Below are 17707 nucleotides of genomic sequence, written 5' to 3'. Positions count from 1 at the left end.
TATCAATTAACCCAAAGGTCCCAATTGGGCTGTATTTGGATAACCATTAAAAATGGACAAGAAATTAAGGTTCAAAGGTTATTTATTACTCACATACACCAATTGGTGTAGTGAAATGCGTATTGCCATTGCAGCACATTAAAAAAAAACCCAACATAACAGTAATAAAGAAATGTAAACATAAAAAACATCCCCCCACATTGGTTCCCATTATGAGGGAAGGCACAAAGTCCCGTCCCCATCCCCATGTCTACCCATAGTCGGGCCTATTGAGGCCTCCGCAGTTGCCTTCACGGAGGCCCGATGTTCCAGGCCGTTCTCGCCGGATGATGGTGCTCCGGCGTCGGGAGAATCCTCTCAGCGGCATGGGAAACCTGGAATGGCCGCTTCCTTACAGGAGACCGCGGCTTCTGAAGCTGACAGGCCGCGCTGGATGGAGCTCTACCACTGGCGATCTCGGCAAGAGATCCCAAGATCCCGATGTTAAAGTCAGCGCCGCCGCCCGCGGCTGGCCTCTCCACAGACCGTAGCTTCGCGATATTCATCTGCGGTCTCAGCATAGCGCGGCGACCCGGGCAAGGCATCGCCCGCTCCGCGATAGCACTCCAGCGCTGTGCCTCCGCCGAAGCCGAGGTTCTGGCCAGGTCCCCTCAGGAAATGCCGCTCCAGGGCCGCTGGTAAGCCGCGAGGATGGGTCGAAGATGCTGCCCAGAGAAAAGCCGCCTCTCTGACCAGGTAGGGACCCTGAAAAGCAGTTTCCCCCCCCCCCCCCCCCCCCCCCCCCCCCCCCCCCCATCCCAACATAAAAAAGACTAGAGTTCCAGAAAAACAAAAACTCAACTACCTAAAAATAAAAAATAAAAAAGTGAAAAAACGGACAGGTGCAGGCTGGGCAGCCATACCCATACAGGACAGTACAGGACAATTATGATGCATTATTACGCTTTCTGCATTTTTTTAAACTTTCTGAAGGCAGCTACACTAGGGTCTGGCCTTTCAAATGTTATCAATGCACAACCAATGCTAACCATCCAGTCCACTGACCTTAATGGAAAATGTTGGTAATCTGTGCTTAATACATTTAATCCACACTAATTAAAGACAACCTTTGCCTTTTAAGGTTACACTATCTTCAGACAAAATTATAAGTGTCTTCAGGAGGCAGACTTGTCACTGTAGTTTAAGTACAGATGGAATCAAGGCTTCATGTCTGCTGAGAAGGCACAGGGCATTTGTCTATGTGATACATTTTGTCACATGTCAAGCTGTGAGCGTGGAATCTCTCTCAGTTGCAGTAGTCACTGAGTTAACCTTTAAAAGTAATATGCATCCGGTCAATGGCATCCTGGACCAAAACGCAGCCCACAAAGTAAGGTGCATGCAGCCAAGACACCAGATGTAATGGACCAAGTCCACTGCCTACATTCCTTGCATCTACACTTGTTTGGTTGGCTGAAATGGGGAATGTCCTGTGAAAGCAAGCATGCCTGGAAGCAATTGATTGAAACATAAGCATGCCCCCAAGATAATGTTTTTTAGCGCCCTGTGGTTACTTGGAGTCATTTGTAACTTTAAAAGAGATCTAGAATCCCTGTTGAATTACAGCAACAGCAGATACATAATGAGAAGTATCTAACTTGCAAATAACTGGTTGGCTTTTGGAGGTGTCGAGCTCCAATTTAGAAGCACAAATGACAAAACTATGTTGTATGCTGGTTGATGTTAGGATCTGCTTAAAATGCATATTTCCATTGTGCATTGGTGTTGTACATCTTAACATCCTTACCTGTATGGTGGCCATGGCGCAAATGAGCTTTGGTCACAATATTGAAACCAGGTCAGCATTTATATGTCAAGACAGCACACTTTTATGTCGTAGAATCATAGATCAGCATGTCCAAATGTTGTGCATAATGTTTGATTGAGAAGAAACATCTGGAGAATTGGGCATGAACTGTTTGTTGGTGCACTTCATGAACCAGTTCTACATGTAGGGGAAGACGGTACTTCAAAAACAAATCGCCCAAATATACCTATAGCTTATTCAGGAGTTAAAATGATGACAGGATACATTACCACAGACTAATTCATTTTAGTTTGATAGCAACACAATCGATGGAAGGAATGATTTATTCTACATTGGTATCTAATTAAATTGTTACCGTGACATTGTATCTGTTTTACATCTAATAAAATATAAATTACAATTGTTTTTTATTTTAAATGATTTAGACTATAGGTGCGTGGAAATTATGCTTGTTTGTTAGTGGTGTTAACTTGAGATGGAATATTCATGGATGTGGATGGTTTAACTCAGATACCTTGTAAAAATTATTTTAAATTCTATTCTCACAAACCTGATTAATCTTCTCTTTGCTTTCTCATTCTTTGAAGCTATACCTTTTGAGTTCTTTCCTCACTATTTATTAGTCCAGTTGTTTTGAAATGTATCATAGATGTGAAAATCACAAGGGAGAGATTATCATAAGTAAAAAATAAATAATAATAATAATATTTTAATATTTAAAAATACATTAAAACATATTTCAGTAGAAAGAAGATCCAAAATCATAAAAAATCATTACATTCAGTGCTTCTGTAAGACAGGGTTAAAGCATCATAAATAGAACATGTGCAATCTGGTGGCTTTGATCAGAAACCACCTGGGTATATTGCTGGTTCTGGGCCACCTTATATGTAAATCATTTTAATATTCATCTGTATTCATTATATATCCATGTGATGGTCAATGTTATTATGGAGGAAGATTGTCTTAAAACCTAAACTAAAGGGAGTAACCAGTCTGTGGCATTATTATGCTTTAGCAGTCTATAGCCTCCTAGCCACTAATATATAACGGCTCAATGAAATCATCTGACAACAGATTTTCCTTATATTCAAACAAGGCATTTTCTCCAGCTCTGTCTCTCAAGCCAAGCTGATCTCACACTGTGTAGGAAGTAACTGCAGATGCTGGTTTAAAACGAAGATGAACATAAAAAGCTGGAGTAACTGAGCGGGACAGGTAGCATCTCTAGAGAGAAGAAATGGGTGATGTTTTGGGTTGAGACGTCGGTAGAAGGGTCTCAACCCGAAACATCACCCATTCATTCTCCCCAGAGATACTGCCTGTCCCGCTGAGTTACTCCAGCATTTTGTGTCTATCTTCCATTTCTCATTGGTTTGTTGCAGTGAACATATTAGCTAATCAACCCTAATTCCATCTCACACTTCACCCCAGTCCAGTACAATGTTAAGCACAAGAAAAATGTGACTCCTTCCAGTCAACGTTTGGCTACATGCCTGGGGATAACATTTCTCTAGTTTGCATATTTGAATATGCACATGCACACAACATGCCAAATAATTTGAAGAGCTGTACCTTTTTAATTAGCATGTTTAGTTTATTTGACTGTACACAGCATTTCCACCATCACCTAATGGGAGTTTTCTTCTTTCTTGAAATCTGTGTATTTGCAACATTCAAAGCCAAGCTTCAATACATTAACTCCGGACAATTGTGGGTTCAGGAAGTGTAGAGAGCCTGATTTCTTGCGCACTTAACATGGATCAGAAATAAAGTCATATTCATTTTTAGCATCAGCCAAGATTGCTTTGTGTGGTTTGATTGTTTCAAGCAATTTTCTATGAATAACTTGCAAATATTATAATTGATGGTCTTTCTTGGTTTGTGTTCACACTCACTGTAGAAATTAGTTCATCTTTCTGAACATTGAAAAAGGCACACAACCACCAAACAGCACTAGCTGTATTGACAAAACATAACTAAAATGCATTCAGCATTTTTACAGGGAAATTTAAAAATACCATCAGATTACATTATTCTGAATTTGCAAACAAGACTAAACCAGAATGAAATGTGCTACTTACTAATGGACAAATATAATATCCCACAAGCACAGGATAGTGCTTGGAGCTGGAATTTATACCAAATAAAAACAATTAGAAATTTCATGTATTTGTTTTTGAGGAAGGTGACCAGCTAAATGGTACATCATATGGAAAGGATGATAATAAATAATAAAATCCTAACCAATTACACATGCATATAACTAACCAGCCGGTCTTCCCAAGCACAAAGCCAAACTAACACCTTCATCTACATTGCTTGGAGGTGGTGTCAGATTCAGATTTGCTCCCTGCTTTGCCAAGCTTTTCTTTTTTCTTGGTCGGAACAAAATTGCATTTATTTTTGGAAATGGAAATGATTACGTTATATGAACAGAATGGTTTTAATTAAGCTAAGAGCGGTCCTAAAATGTATAACATGCATTTTCGTTTGGGGAGAATTTGAAGCAACTGTGGAATTACTTAAACTGAGTGATATGGTATGGATTCCTTACTCCAGAATTTGTCCCAATAACTGTGATTCAATTCATAAAATGTTTATAAGGGATCAATGAAAAAGCTTGACACTGCATTTCAGCATCATAAATTTCATATGCAAAGATCTAAATTTGCCAGATCATCTAAACATTAACAGATTACCTTAATCCATATTATTGGCTGTTTTGGACATCTTTCCTGGGCATAGGATCATTCCTGTCTAATTTATAGCTGTTGATTTTGGATGCATTCAGGCTGAAGAGATCAAGTTCCGAGATGTCTTAAAAGTTTTACTTATGATGGTCCACAAGTTTGCATATTTATCGTTCTGGCTGTTACTGGTCAGTTCTCAGTCAAGCAGGCTCTCAAACAAAATATTATGTAACATGAATCGATGCTGGAAAACTGCAAGCAAAAAACAAGGTGCTGGAGATCCTCAGCAGGCCAGGCACCATCTGTGGAGAGAAGAGGATACAGATGCTGCCTTTTCCCACCACAGATGCTGCCTTTTCCCTCTATAGATGCTGCCTGGCCTGCTGAATTCTTCCAATACGTTGTTTTTTGCTCAAGATTCCAACATCTGCAGCCACTTGTTCTCTCCTCTTGGAAATCTGCAATGTGCAATGTCTGCAATAAACCCTGTTAAATTATTACTTATATTAGGTTATTCATTAATCAATGAGTGGAAATGTGGTTGGATTTTGGAAAAGTAGATGGAAATTGACAATATAGAAAAGCTATTTACAAGGACAAATTTGGTTCATCACCCAATACTGGAAAGATTTAGAGGTTGTCCCCTTGAGACGCCACACATCATTGCACCAACTGAAGGAGTACCAGGCTTCTGGTATCTGCCATACCAAATACATCACTACTGGCATCTCCACACATTGAGGGCCCTTTTGTTTGTCACTGACTTCGCCTTCATTATATGAAGTCTACATTAGAGGATCAAAAAATATTTTCTTCATCTGCTCAACTTCTCAAATTGGTTTACTTTAATTATTTTCATATTTTTATGTTTTTGGAGGAGCCTCTGGAAAAGACCAGTTCTAACTATCAAAGTGCACAAATTTTCCAAATTAGTTAAGTTCATAAGTTCATTTATTGTCACATACACCAATTGGTGTAGTGAAATTCACTGGCCAGGTCAGTCATACAATTTTAAAAAGCACAGACTCAAAAAACACATGTTAACATAAACATCCAACACAGTGACTCCTATACATTCCTCACAGGGAAGAGAAATAAAGTTCAAGTCCTTCCCTTTTTGTTCTTCCTTGGTTGGGGGCCTCGAGCCCCCTGTTGACGGGACGGTCTTGATTCCCGTAGCCAGCGGCGTTCAGGCCCTCCCCGTCGAGGCGTTCAGCTCCCGCATCGGGGAGTTGTCAGCTCTCCCGCACCGGGGCAAACAAACCTCGCATCGGGGCTGGTGAACCTTCTGCGGCGTTGGAGCTCCCGACTTGCCTCTCCTGAGACTGTGAGCCCTTGGTGGTAAGTCTGCAGGCCACGGTGGGAACGATCCCAGGCAAGGGATCCGCTCCAATGGTAAGTCCGCACCCCGCGGTGGGGGTCACGACAGTCCGAAGCGGCTTCCAGCTCCCGCAACGGTAGGCCGCAGAGCCCGGTGATTGTGATCTGAAAATTGATCACATCTCCGGGAAGGTAAGAACCTGAAAAAAAAGTTTCCCCCTCCCCTCCCCCCACATCAAATAAACAGAAGAACATGAAAACAAACTTTAAACAAACGCTAAAAATAACGAAAGGATGAAAAAAACGAACAGACTGCCGGCAGGGCTGCCATCTCCCTCCTCCGGCGCCCCCTGGTGTATTAATGAAAAGGAAAATTATTATGCAGCAACAGAAGGCCCCAGAAATTCCAAAGTTGCACTCACCTGAAGCTTTGAAAACGTACCCTGGTTTCCTTGCTGATCTTGCTGACGGATATTTCCTGGGCAGTATTTTGCCTCTGCAACGACATGAACGTAAATTCCATCAAAGGGATTACCAGAACTGTTATGTTCTTGATTGGAGCATCCTTCTCAGCCTTCTCCCTCTATTGATGCACTTCCATTATTGTGCAATAAAGTGAATGCCTATTCCCCAGCACAGTGAACCTTCTGAACCTTCTGAATTTTGTATTCGGCGAGCAGTACTCTGCATATCGCCAACTTGGACAATTTTACTTTTTTTTCTCTTCTTTTTTTTAAATTAGAAGCTATTGTACAAGAATAAAACAATCGGCATATAAAATTACACAGTTAATTTACAGCTTCGATTTTAACTTTTTAACTTGAAAATAAGGGGAAAGTAAAGAGAAAGAACAAGAGAGAGAAAAAGTGAGAGGTGCAAAGATAGGACCCCTAGACGACCAAAGTAGTGTAGCCATAGAGTGGATAAAAATGTAAGAGAGGAGAAGGAAAAAAAAAGAAAGAAAAAAAAAAAAGAAAAAAGTGGAGATATACCTGCCTCCCGCCTCTTGTGTTGCGCCATATTATCCTTGTAAGAATTCGGTGAAGGGTGTCCATGTCTCGAAAAATTGATCTGGTTTTTCTGCCAAGACAAATCTAATATTTTCCAAATGTAGTGTCTCGGACATGTTTGTAATCCACATGTTTGTAATCAGTAGGGACTGATGTGTGTTTCCAAATATGTATTAGTTTTTCGCCGTTATCAGACCATAATTAAGGAAACGTCTTTGAAATAATGTTAGCTCAGAACATTTTTATCAAGCCAATAAACCTACAAACCTGTACGTCTTTCGATTGTGGGAGGAAACCGAAGATCTTGGAGAAAACCCACGCAGATCACAGGGAGAACGTACAAACTCCGTACAGACAGCACCCGTAGTCGGGATTGAACCCGAGTCTCTGCCGCTGCATTTTGCTGTAAGGCAGCAACTCTACCGCTGTGCCACAGTGTCTGGTGGATGTACTGTATCTCGATACTGGTACAAGCTACTAAGGGCATATACAAGCAACAGCATTTCAATGTTAAATATAATTTGTTTTATGCAAACTTTATTGAGGTTTAAGTTTAGGTTTAGGTTTGTTATTGTCACATATACTGAGGTACAATGAAGTTATTGTACTGAGGTACAATTAAATTATTTTTCATGCTTTCCAAGCAGATCAGATAATCTATAATCAGTAAAAGTCTGATCTTGACCACTTCCTGTTGTTCTGTATATTGATTTTAGAAAAAACGCTGCCACTTACGGCTGTAATTTCTGGCCATCTTACTCAGAGTCCCGCTCTGCTGCACAGGACAAGAGGATTTTTCCCATCGATGAAAAATAAAAGCTGTGTTGCCTTTGGTTTGGAAATGCTAAAGCTGCGTTGCCTTTGGTTTGGAAATGCTAAAGCTGTGTTACCTTTGGTTTGGAAATGCTAAAGCTGTGTTGCCTAATTAAAGTTGCCTTACCTTATATATAATTAAAAGTCTAATCTTGACCACTTCCTGTTAGCGCTTTATATTGATTTTAGAAAAAATGCTACCACGTACGGCTGTGATTTTTGGCCATCTTACTCAGAGTCTCCCTCCGCTCATCAGGTGCTGAGGATTTTTCCCATCGATGAAAAATTAGTGTTTAAAAAATGTTGAGATTCTCTCTCCTGTCAATCACGCCATGAAGGCCATGCCCCTTCTGGTGGGAGTGGGGGAGGGACTATAAAACCCAGAAGTGTGGACGTGGCTCAGTCTCTGCAACATGGAGGAGGAGAGGTCACGACTCGCTGTTTTTAGTGGCCTTGCACCTGCTTGAAATGGTATGAAATTGCACTTGAATTTGGTGGCCTTGCACCCTGCTTGAAGTGGTAAGAAACTGCACTTGAATTTGGTGGCCTTGCATCCTGCTTGAAGTGGAATTTCAAGTAATAGCCGTGACTCAACTGCCAGCCCACCAGCCGTGAGTGAGTGTGCTGCCAGAACAACAAGCTTGCGTGACTGAGCCGCCAGCCCAAGAATCCATTCGGCCCACAATGTCCTATCTAGCCCTCTGGAAACCAGTCCCTTCAGCCCACAACACCCATACTAGTGCTCCAGAAAGACCACCCCCCCCACCCCCCACTGGCCACCAATATTGGAATTGGTGGAGAGGTGGAATATTGCGTTGGGGACCAGCCCTCCCGTGTGATGCTGGGACCCAACGGGTCCCACTTAGTCCAGTACTATATATAAATACAATTCAGTCAAACTCAAGTACAATAGATAGAGTAAAGGGGAAGACACTGAATGCACAATACGGTTCTCAGCATTGTAGCGCATCAGTTCCATAGAAAAGTCCATTGTCCGCTGTTTCTGAGTCTGGTGGTGCAGTTCAGCACAGAGGGTAGTGGAGGCCAAATCACTGGATGGATTTAAGAGAGAGTTAGATAGAGCTCTAGGGGCTAGTGGAATCAAGGGATACGGGGAGAAGGCAGGCACGGGTTATTGATTGGGGACGATCAGCCATGATCGCAATGAATGGCGATGCTGGCTCGAAGGGCTGAATGGCCTCCTCCTGCACCTACTTTCTATGTTTTTATGTTTCTAGTTTAAAGCTTATATACTTTCTGACATACAGGATCAGGGAGAAGAAGGGTGGGACAAGACCTTGATTATGTTGGTTGCTTATCTGAGACAGCATGGAATTGTAGATCGAGTCAATGGTGGGATGTCTGGTCTGTGTGATGGACTGGGCTACATCTACAACTCTCTGCAATTTCTATGGTGCATCTGCAGAATTGTTCATGATTCTGTCCAGAGAGGTGTCACATGCAAACTTCTAGATGGAGTTAGAGCTGAAATTGGTCATGCGGTCTAGTATAGAGGGAGCATAATAGAGGACTGAGAATGTATCTTTTGCAGGGCACCAGTGTTGACAATTATTGCACAGGAGGTGTTGTCACCTACCCTCACAGTTTATGGTCTGTGGGTCAGAAAGTCCAGGATCCAATGCCAGACGGGAGGGCTGATTCCTTGGTTCAGGTGGTTGGAGATGAGTTTGGATGGGATTGTGTTGTTGAAGGCAAAGCTATAGTCAGTAAATAGGAGTTTATTGTACGAATCCTTGCTGTCTTTTCTCGGTTGTCTTGTTGTCTAGGTGTTACAGAGAGGAGTTTGGAGCTAGGGAGATGGTGTCTGTTGTGGATCTGTTGCGACTGGAATCAAACTGCAATGGATCAAGGCAGGTGTAATGTATGCCATCATCAATCTCTCAAAGCATTTCATGATCGTGGATGTCAGAGCATTAAGACATTAAGTCTTAATGCAATTTCGTTCAAACCAAGCTGTTTGAATGACAATAAAAAGCATCCTATTCTATTCTATTCTATTCTAATGCTCTGTCAACTTAGTCATTAAGACACACCATTTTACTTTTATTTGGTACTGGGATGATAGTAGTGTTCTTTAAGCAGGTGGGGCCCTCAGAATGCAGTAATGAGATGTTAAAGATGTCTGTGAATACCTCTGCAGGCTGTTCCATAAAAGGTCCTAAGGATGAGCCCGGGGACTCCATCCAGACCAGTTACTTTCCATGGATTCGCTCTCAGGATCGCCGATCTTACAAATGCCAAGGTAACTGTTGAGACTGAGACTAGCAGAGTGGATGACATTCTTCCACTGACCTTCTGCTCGAAATGGGCATAGAAATGTATTGAGTTGATCCGTTGCCAGCGATACTGCCTGTCTTTGCTTTGGTGCCTATTATAGCGTGCAAGCCTTGCCACAATCTATGGTTATCCATGTCATTGCCTTCTGGTTGACCCAGAATTCCATCTTGGAATGTTTAATGGCTCTGTGAAGGTCTTAGATAGATTTATTGTACCGCTTGAATTGTTTGACTTGAAATCTGCAGACGTGGACTACATCTGGGAGGAGACATGGCGGTTCACCCATGATTTCTGGTTGGCAACACATGTATCATTTTGTTTGGTGCACAAAACCATTAAAAATGCTGCTCCATTCCAGGACTTATTCCAATTAACACAGAGCACCTTAGGGAGTTCTGATGTTGAATATCAAGGACAGTGGATAGATGGCCGTCGTCTGGCATCTCTGTAGCTGGAATATTATTTCCACGTATCAGCCCAAGTCTGAATATCGTATCAAGAACAGATTGCTTTGTTACCTGGGGAACTATTAATAGAATTGAAGGTTGCTTACCATTTCCCTCATTTGTACTCTCAGTTGGCCTTTGTATGCTTCCTTCTAAAACTCCACCCTGTCACCTCACACATTGCATTCAACAGCCTTTGCAAGATTGTTCTTTTCGATACTGTCATTGCCCTCCTGAGTCTGATTGCTCCTTTTGGTACATGTGCATTCTTTTCCACTTTCAGTGAAATACTTTGAGGCATTTCTCTGCATGAGATGCGGTAAGAAACCACGTTGTTATACTAACCAAATTGAACTTCATAAATTCCTGAAATGTGGGAGCCCCAGTGGTAAAAGTACTGTTTACTTAGTAAAGACCTCGAGGAAGAAATATTTCATGGTTGCGTTCTGATCACTAAGCCTATTATGCAATGTTCATTCACACTGAAGTCTAGAAACAAAAGCTGCAAATAGATCAATCACTGATTGAAGTGTGAAATATAGAGATCCCTACATTGATATCGCCTAGGGTTCATTTAAAATAAAACACATCATCATTTATTAGTTGCACAAAAAGTGCTTTTTCAACGTTCTGCCACTGTGATAGCAGTTTTGAGATTTAATCATGTGTGTCTTACTCATTGAATATACAGCTTTTTCAATCAAACCATTTGTCTTAAATGTCTGTGTACATTGCAGATTGTAGTTTAGCAACATATTTACCTGTGTAGATTTATCACAAGTGATTAAGTTAAAAATTGAACTATTTACAAACACCATAAATCTTCATCTGCGGTATTTTATGTGTTGGCTTAAAACAGACTGGTCAGTAAATATCAAATGTTAACCCCAAACTGAATTAATTACTAAATATATTTTCAGTTCAACTGCCTAGTCTTTTAATTGCAACAAGAGAAGGAATGCGCCTTTGAGTCCCAGTGTGATGAAGGTTGCTGCTCATTCTCTACTGGGGTGGGAGAGGGAGAATGGATTATGTTCTCTGAGATCAATAACAACTGGATGATGACGACACCCTCCTATCAGATGACCATTGGCAGTGGTGTTGGGAGCATTTCTGAAGTCTTCATATGAAACAGAATACCATGAATCTAGTCAGCCACATTGGTGAATTCAGAACATTCGTTCATTTCATCTGAAATATGTAACTCTGCCTTTGATGGATATTACCTTCCCACTGTGGATACTTAACCTTAGAAGATCAGTCGTGCAGTGCATGTTTTGTATAAACTGCTGCTTGATTAATTTGTCGTGCAAAATTGTGAAATGTGAGTGGACACTAATAGATCACATTATGCATAGTGAAAACTTTGTCCACGCACTTCAGTGAACATGACCCGCCCACACATGCCACATAATAAGCAAGTAAAATTGATGTTGATGCCAGTGCAACTCTTAGTTGGAGGCTCACCTGTGAAATTAATTCACAGATTTGTTATTAACACTGCTTTGAAATAGCAGGGTGGTGCCTTGAACCAGCCCTGTGTAAAGGAATCATCAACTTTTTACAGGTTTGTTGGAGTCATAGAATTATAGAGTCATGGAGTCATACAGCATGGAAGCAGGACCATCGTCCCGACTTTCCCACACCGACCAACATGTTTCATCTACATGTCCCACCTGCTTGAATTTAGCCTATATCCCTATAAATCTGTCCTATCCATGTACCTGTCTAATTGTTTCTTAAATGTTGCGATAGACCTTACCGCAACTACTTTCTCCAGCACCTCATTCCATACACCCGATCACCCTTTGTGTGAAAAAATTAACCCTCAGATTCCTATTAAATTCCTAGTGAATCTTTTCCCCTTCCCCTTAAACCCATGTCCTCTGGAGATTGTATAGGAATGCCAGCAATAGAAACAGGAGGGTAGCACTTCCCCCTTGTGCCTTCTTAGAAGAGTGACTGATCTTTTACCTCAGTGCCTTTATCCTGTGTGAACTCTAAACACCTAGATTTCCTTATATGATGAATACATAACTGAGGCGCAGAACACTGCAGCTCAGAGTCAGGGTGAATGCTGAGATCAAGTTAGCTATTTACCTGTGAATAATACGCAGTGGTTGCACGGGAGCTGCATCAGGACCACATGCACATGGGCAAGAGCGACTTGCCAAATGAACCTGAGTGAGCGGGATATTGCTAGGACAGCCTGACCCTCAAAAGCCTACAGGGTGGTACACTATTACCTCCAGTTCTCCAAGGAGCAATGTACCTGGCAACTAAGGTTTTCAATGAAAGGTCTACTAGCTGCACCAATATGCTGCTCTCAGGATCTCACACCCTTAACTCCCTCCAGATGGAGAGTAAATCCATCAATGCTTCAAGACCTTTCCACTGTATGGTTTGGAATCTCAAGTGTCAAATGTCATCACATCAGCAATGGGGAAAGTCTCCATCGTGAGATGACCTCAATGCTTTGCCTTGAATCTCTGTTGTATGTGCGTTCCCTTCAAAGAAACCATGGCAGAGATCAAATGTAATAAAAAGGAACTGCAAATGCTGGTTTATACCAAAGATAAACACAAAATGCTGGAGTAACTCAGTGGGTCATGCAGCATCTCTGGATAAAATGGATAGGTGACATTTTGGGTCGGGACCTTCTTCAGACATGGCAGAGATCAATTTTGATCATGAAGTAATATCAACCTGGCAATAAACTTTAAAAAACACACCAATATGTTAGAGTCTGCCAACACATCAGTGATGCTGTGAGCTGATTATCTTGCAAAGCTGTCACTCCATCTCTGGGACTTAAATCTGGGATGCTGGAAAATCTGCTAAATGTAAAGGGCGTTGGCAAAACCTGTGAACTTGCTGCAGTGAGAGTAGCCCCAATCAGATGGAGTGAAACATTCTATTTGCCTCTCTGAAATGGGACAAAACCACCAATAATGGTCCGCATAATTCTAGATGATAGCAGCATAGATTCTGGTATTATTAACTTTCCCTAGTTTCTAGGAACTACTAAAAGCTTCCAGCCCATCATCAGGGTAAACCCTCAACCTGCTCCACATATAAAGACTGTGACAGCTGTAGGCTGGGTGTTTAAATTCCTGGAAGGTCCTCATTTCCCTTATTCACACTCCTCTTAAACCCTAATTTGGAGTTGAGCCAGTGACATCAAATGTCCTTGTTCCCTTAGCAAAGGACTTCAGTAGTCTCGAAAGAAGCTGCTCAAGATCGTTGGTGAAAAATAACCATACTATTGATATCATTGCAACACACAATGTCAACCAGTGCTAATTAATAAAGAGCATAATCACAACAGGGACACAGTCATCATGTCGGTATCCCTCTCAGTACCTCCGTTTGCAAAAAGAACCAAAAATTCAGCATAAACAACAGTTTTGTATATGCACTCAGTGACACAATAACGTCCTCTCCTGAAGACCCTGCAGGCCAAATTGAACTACTCTTGCTTGGCCCATGACTGCTAAATAGTTAGAACCACCAAGGGCATGCAGTTGATCGATAGTTGGATCTTTGCTGTAGAGAATATGCCAAGAAAGGGTAATTGTGTGCGGTACTGGGGCCAGCTTCTGACTACACCAGCCCACCTCAAGTAGGAAGTAGAATGTCCAGCTGGCTCAGGGGCGACTGTGAGGGCTTTATAGGAATGACACATGGAACTGACATGTTAGGAATGACAGATGAGAATGACACGTTAAGAAACAGTTGGACAGGTACATGGATAGGACAAGTTTGGAGGGATATGGACCCAGCGCTGGCAGGTGGGACAGTATAGCTGGGTCATGTTGGCCGGTGTGAGCCTGTTTACACATTGTATCACTCTATGACTATGACTCTATGACTGCTAATACTGTCATACTGAGGCAAGATTCATAATCTATGGACCCAATGCAATGTATTGGTTGGCAGATTGCACAAGTGCCATCACTTTGGCCCATCTTCTGCTGCAGGGCACAGAAATGTCTGTCAGTCTCTTACACATGCATAGAAAGTTGGCTATAATTGTCTCTTGCAGCCCTCATCCTTTTCTTTGCCTGTGCAGCCATTCATTTTAGAATCTGAACATTCACTTTCACCAGTGATTGTATGGAGTGGTCTCTTTTAATATTGGGGTCCTGAGGTCCGTATTAACGTGTGGATTAATTTCAACACATTTACATTACCCATGAAATTACTTGTACTTGTGAAAAAAAGTGCAATAACACTATGGTTTAACCAATCCCCCTTCAGATGCAAGTCAGTCAAAACATACGTAGTTGGAAAATACATTTGAAAGTTCAGACATCTATCATTGTCTAGAGAGTGCAAATTGAAATGCCACATATTTCAGTGATTTGGTTCAAGGGGTCATACTTTTATGCAGGATTGAGATAAATCTCATTAAATAGAAATAGCTCTAAATATTTTGTAGCATTAGCCGTCAAAACTATTTGTGGCATTCATTTTTATGTTACTTTACTCCAGTTGAGAGATATTATTGTTGGAGAAAGGACATTTTTCCTATAATTATTTTTAAAATCATGCATTTCAGGTTAGGTGGAACATGATTAAATATAGAATAAAATTTGCTTTCTCCAGGTCCACCCAGAGGACCATTCCACCTCTACATAAATGAGACGACTTATACCCATCAACCTTGACAAGCAAGTCTGCTACAATGGATCAAGCACTATCAATTGCTATGGAGTTCCACGTGGAACTAGGTTCAGACTAGTCAAGGTCTTGCAAAAGTCCTTCCAGCTAGCACCATGATTAGACTTTCAGTCCAACCATTCAGACTTGAAATCAAAAGATGAAAGTATATAGGTTAAGTAATGCAATCATATGCTGTACTTTTGTGCTATGGATAGATTTGAAGCAGAAAATCATGATCAGTATTTCCATATTAGTAATGGCCCACCTATTTGTGATATGCTTACGGGTCAATTAGTATGCAATGCTTGTGCCAATTGCCTGCAACAAGCTTATAGCATTACATACGCTGAACGAAGCCCTGGCCTGGAAAAGCCAAATGTCATATTGGGATGAAAACCCGATTGAGTGTAGCGTAACAATTTCATCCCTACAAAAATCGCGGTTGAGTGTCCCAATGCAGAAGCCAGCTATCAAATCCTTACCATTGGACCAAATGTTTCAGCTAAGGCCTTCTTCTTTTGGGAGAGTTGAGGGGGTGGGATGGGGAGGTGCGATGATGGCATTGTTGTGGTGCTTGGGCACCAACCAGTAAAATACCTGTTGTCCACAGAAAACATGGGTCCCTAACTCTAACCCACCACTATTGGTTTGGATATCCCAACTGAGGCCCAAAACCTTCAAGAAAGGTTCATGTTGGGAGCTGCTGCTGTAATTGCTCTTGCCATGTGAGCAATTTGTGGTTTTCAGTTTTAGCACCTTACACGTAATTACCCTGAAGCTGTGTGAAATGTGCTGCTTATGTCGATAGCCTCTTGTATGTCACATGTGCAAGATAATCACTCCCTCGTTGCCCTGCATGAAATTGGCATAGATCCAATATGTAATGCTATTTTAGTGTGCACTTTCAAGACCCTTACATTTACTACCCCAGTTTCTCTTCATTGGGCGTGGTTTAGTTGTAAGACAGAATGAAATGGGTCAGAAATATTCCCAACTTCAGAATACAGGAGGCAACATGTTCCCAATCAGTGTTTGCAGCGCAGTCCTTTTTTAATCAAGTAGCTAACATAAAGCTGAAATTATATTTGTTTAAATTCTTCTGATCGTGCCGAGTCCTCAAAGGGGGTGAATGTTATGAATTAATGTATTGCTGAAAAACATTAGATCAGCATAGAGGCCAGATGAAAACATGTAAATCTCTGGAAATGCGTTTGACAGATTTGCTGCCATTTATTGGCTGCTTTTTAAAAATATTTTCAAACACTTTCCTTTTTTTCCACTGAAACCGTCATAAAACAATTGAATATGTTTGGACAGATGTAAGCTTCTAGATCGAATAGGTTGCTATGTAGCTGTCTATTAGTATTTAAATAAAGGAAATGGGATGAAATTTTCTGTTGTGAATTACAAACTTAGCTTAGTACTTAGTAAGATGCATAAATTCAAAATGTCTTAAAATGATCTATGGACTATTTTATATTAGACCCTCTTAGAATATTTCTGACCTTGGTCACATTAGCAACTGAAATACTTGTGGCTGGCAGGGAGTTGTTAGGTTTGCGGTGTATACAAGCAGAAGCTCTCATATCTTTAAACGGCTCGTCCATGGTGACAGCTTATAAATCAATGGATGCTATCTTCATTACAAATACAGTAGCTACTGGCCATCAAATCATTCTTTCAATGATGCTACACAGAAATTGTGCTTGTAGTGACTCCTCTAATGTCTTGCCATGTGTGTCATCCCAGTAAAATATAGCTGAATTTCACTCATCTGCCTATCTCACAATTCCTAAACAAAAATGAATGCAATTCAAGTGGAAAAAATAGCAGGCCATCCATATGTTCTCTGAAATTAATCCCAAAATGTGTGTACATAAATTAAACCACTTTAGCAGGCTTTATTGACCCGGGGCGAGGGTCTGAAAAAGCTTCTGAGAAATAAACAAGTCATTAAAATACTCTGATCATTTTACATCTTGTTTTAATTACGTAGTTCCTGAAAAAAAGCTTGGTTATTTTTTAGAACCCCACTGTTATCATCAGTGATCAGACCAGTAAACTTCTGGAGAAAATTGTGCATTAGGATTAAAAAGTCAAAAGAACACATTACAAAAATGAGGCCACGGCAGTGGCAATACTTGTTAATGATGAAAATTGTGATTTATGACCCAAAATGATCACAGATGTGTTTCAGAATCTCACCGTTGGGATCTAAACTGCAGACTGCCTCTTTCATCCAAAAGCATTTATGGAAATGTGACAGCAGATAATTTAATACATGTTTTAAAATTAATTTAAAGATGCAGTGATTCTTTTCCAATGAGATTGGTGTGTTTAAAATAAAATGCTGCAAATTTCTCAAATAATTATATTAAAAGGATTTGAAAGCAGGTGATGCCCTTGCAAACATATTCGAAATATATTTCTTGTGGAATAGGAAGCTAATGAACATAAGGTAAGAGAGAACAAGAGGTTATCTTATCATTGGAAAATCCTGTTGAAAATCGATGTGACCTCTGCTACTGTCATCCCAATTCCCACCTCCGGTGCACTGCCTGTCCTACTTGTCTTCTTCTGGAAGCTCAATCTAGTGTGTGATCTCCTCCGCTCTCCAGGGGCAGGTTATCACAATGAATCACCCAGACTCCTCTC

The 17707-nt window shown here is 41.1% G+C and overlaps 1 protein-coding gene across 11 annotated transcripts in view; it reads left to right on the top strand.

Moving 5' to 3' along the window:
- The window catches only part of dach2 (dachshund family transcription factor 2), a 363969-nt gene that overhangs the window by 284840 nt on the left and 61422 nt on the right, over positions 1–17707 (top strand). For 6 of the 11 annotated variants that reach the window (XM_033030400.1, XM_033030401.1, XM_033030399.1 and 3 more), the window contains one exon: positions 9805–9906. The exons of the other annotated variants lie outside the window; for them this stretch is intronic. In XM_033030400.1, coding sequence (XP_032886291.1) covers positions 9805–9906 — 102 coding nt within the window. The remainder of the gene's footprint in view (positions 1–9804; positions 9907–17707) is intronic. 11 annotated transcript variants of the gene reach the window in all.

The sequence above is a fragment of the Amblyraja radiata genome, chromosome 12 (genome assembly GCF_010909765.2).
Source record: "Amblyraja radiata isolate CabotCenter1 chromosome 12, sAmbRad1.1.pri, whole genome shotgun sequence".
NCBI classification, from domain to species: Eukaryota; Metazoa; Chordata; class Chondrichthyes; order Rajiformes; family Rajidae; genus Amblyraja; species Amblyraja radiata.
This window is presented reverse-complemented; position numbering and strand designations above follow the sequence as displayed.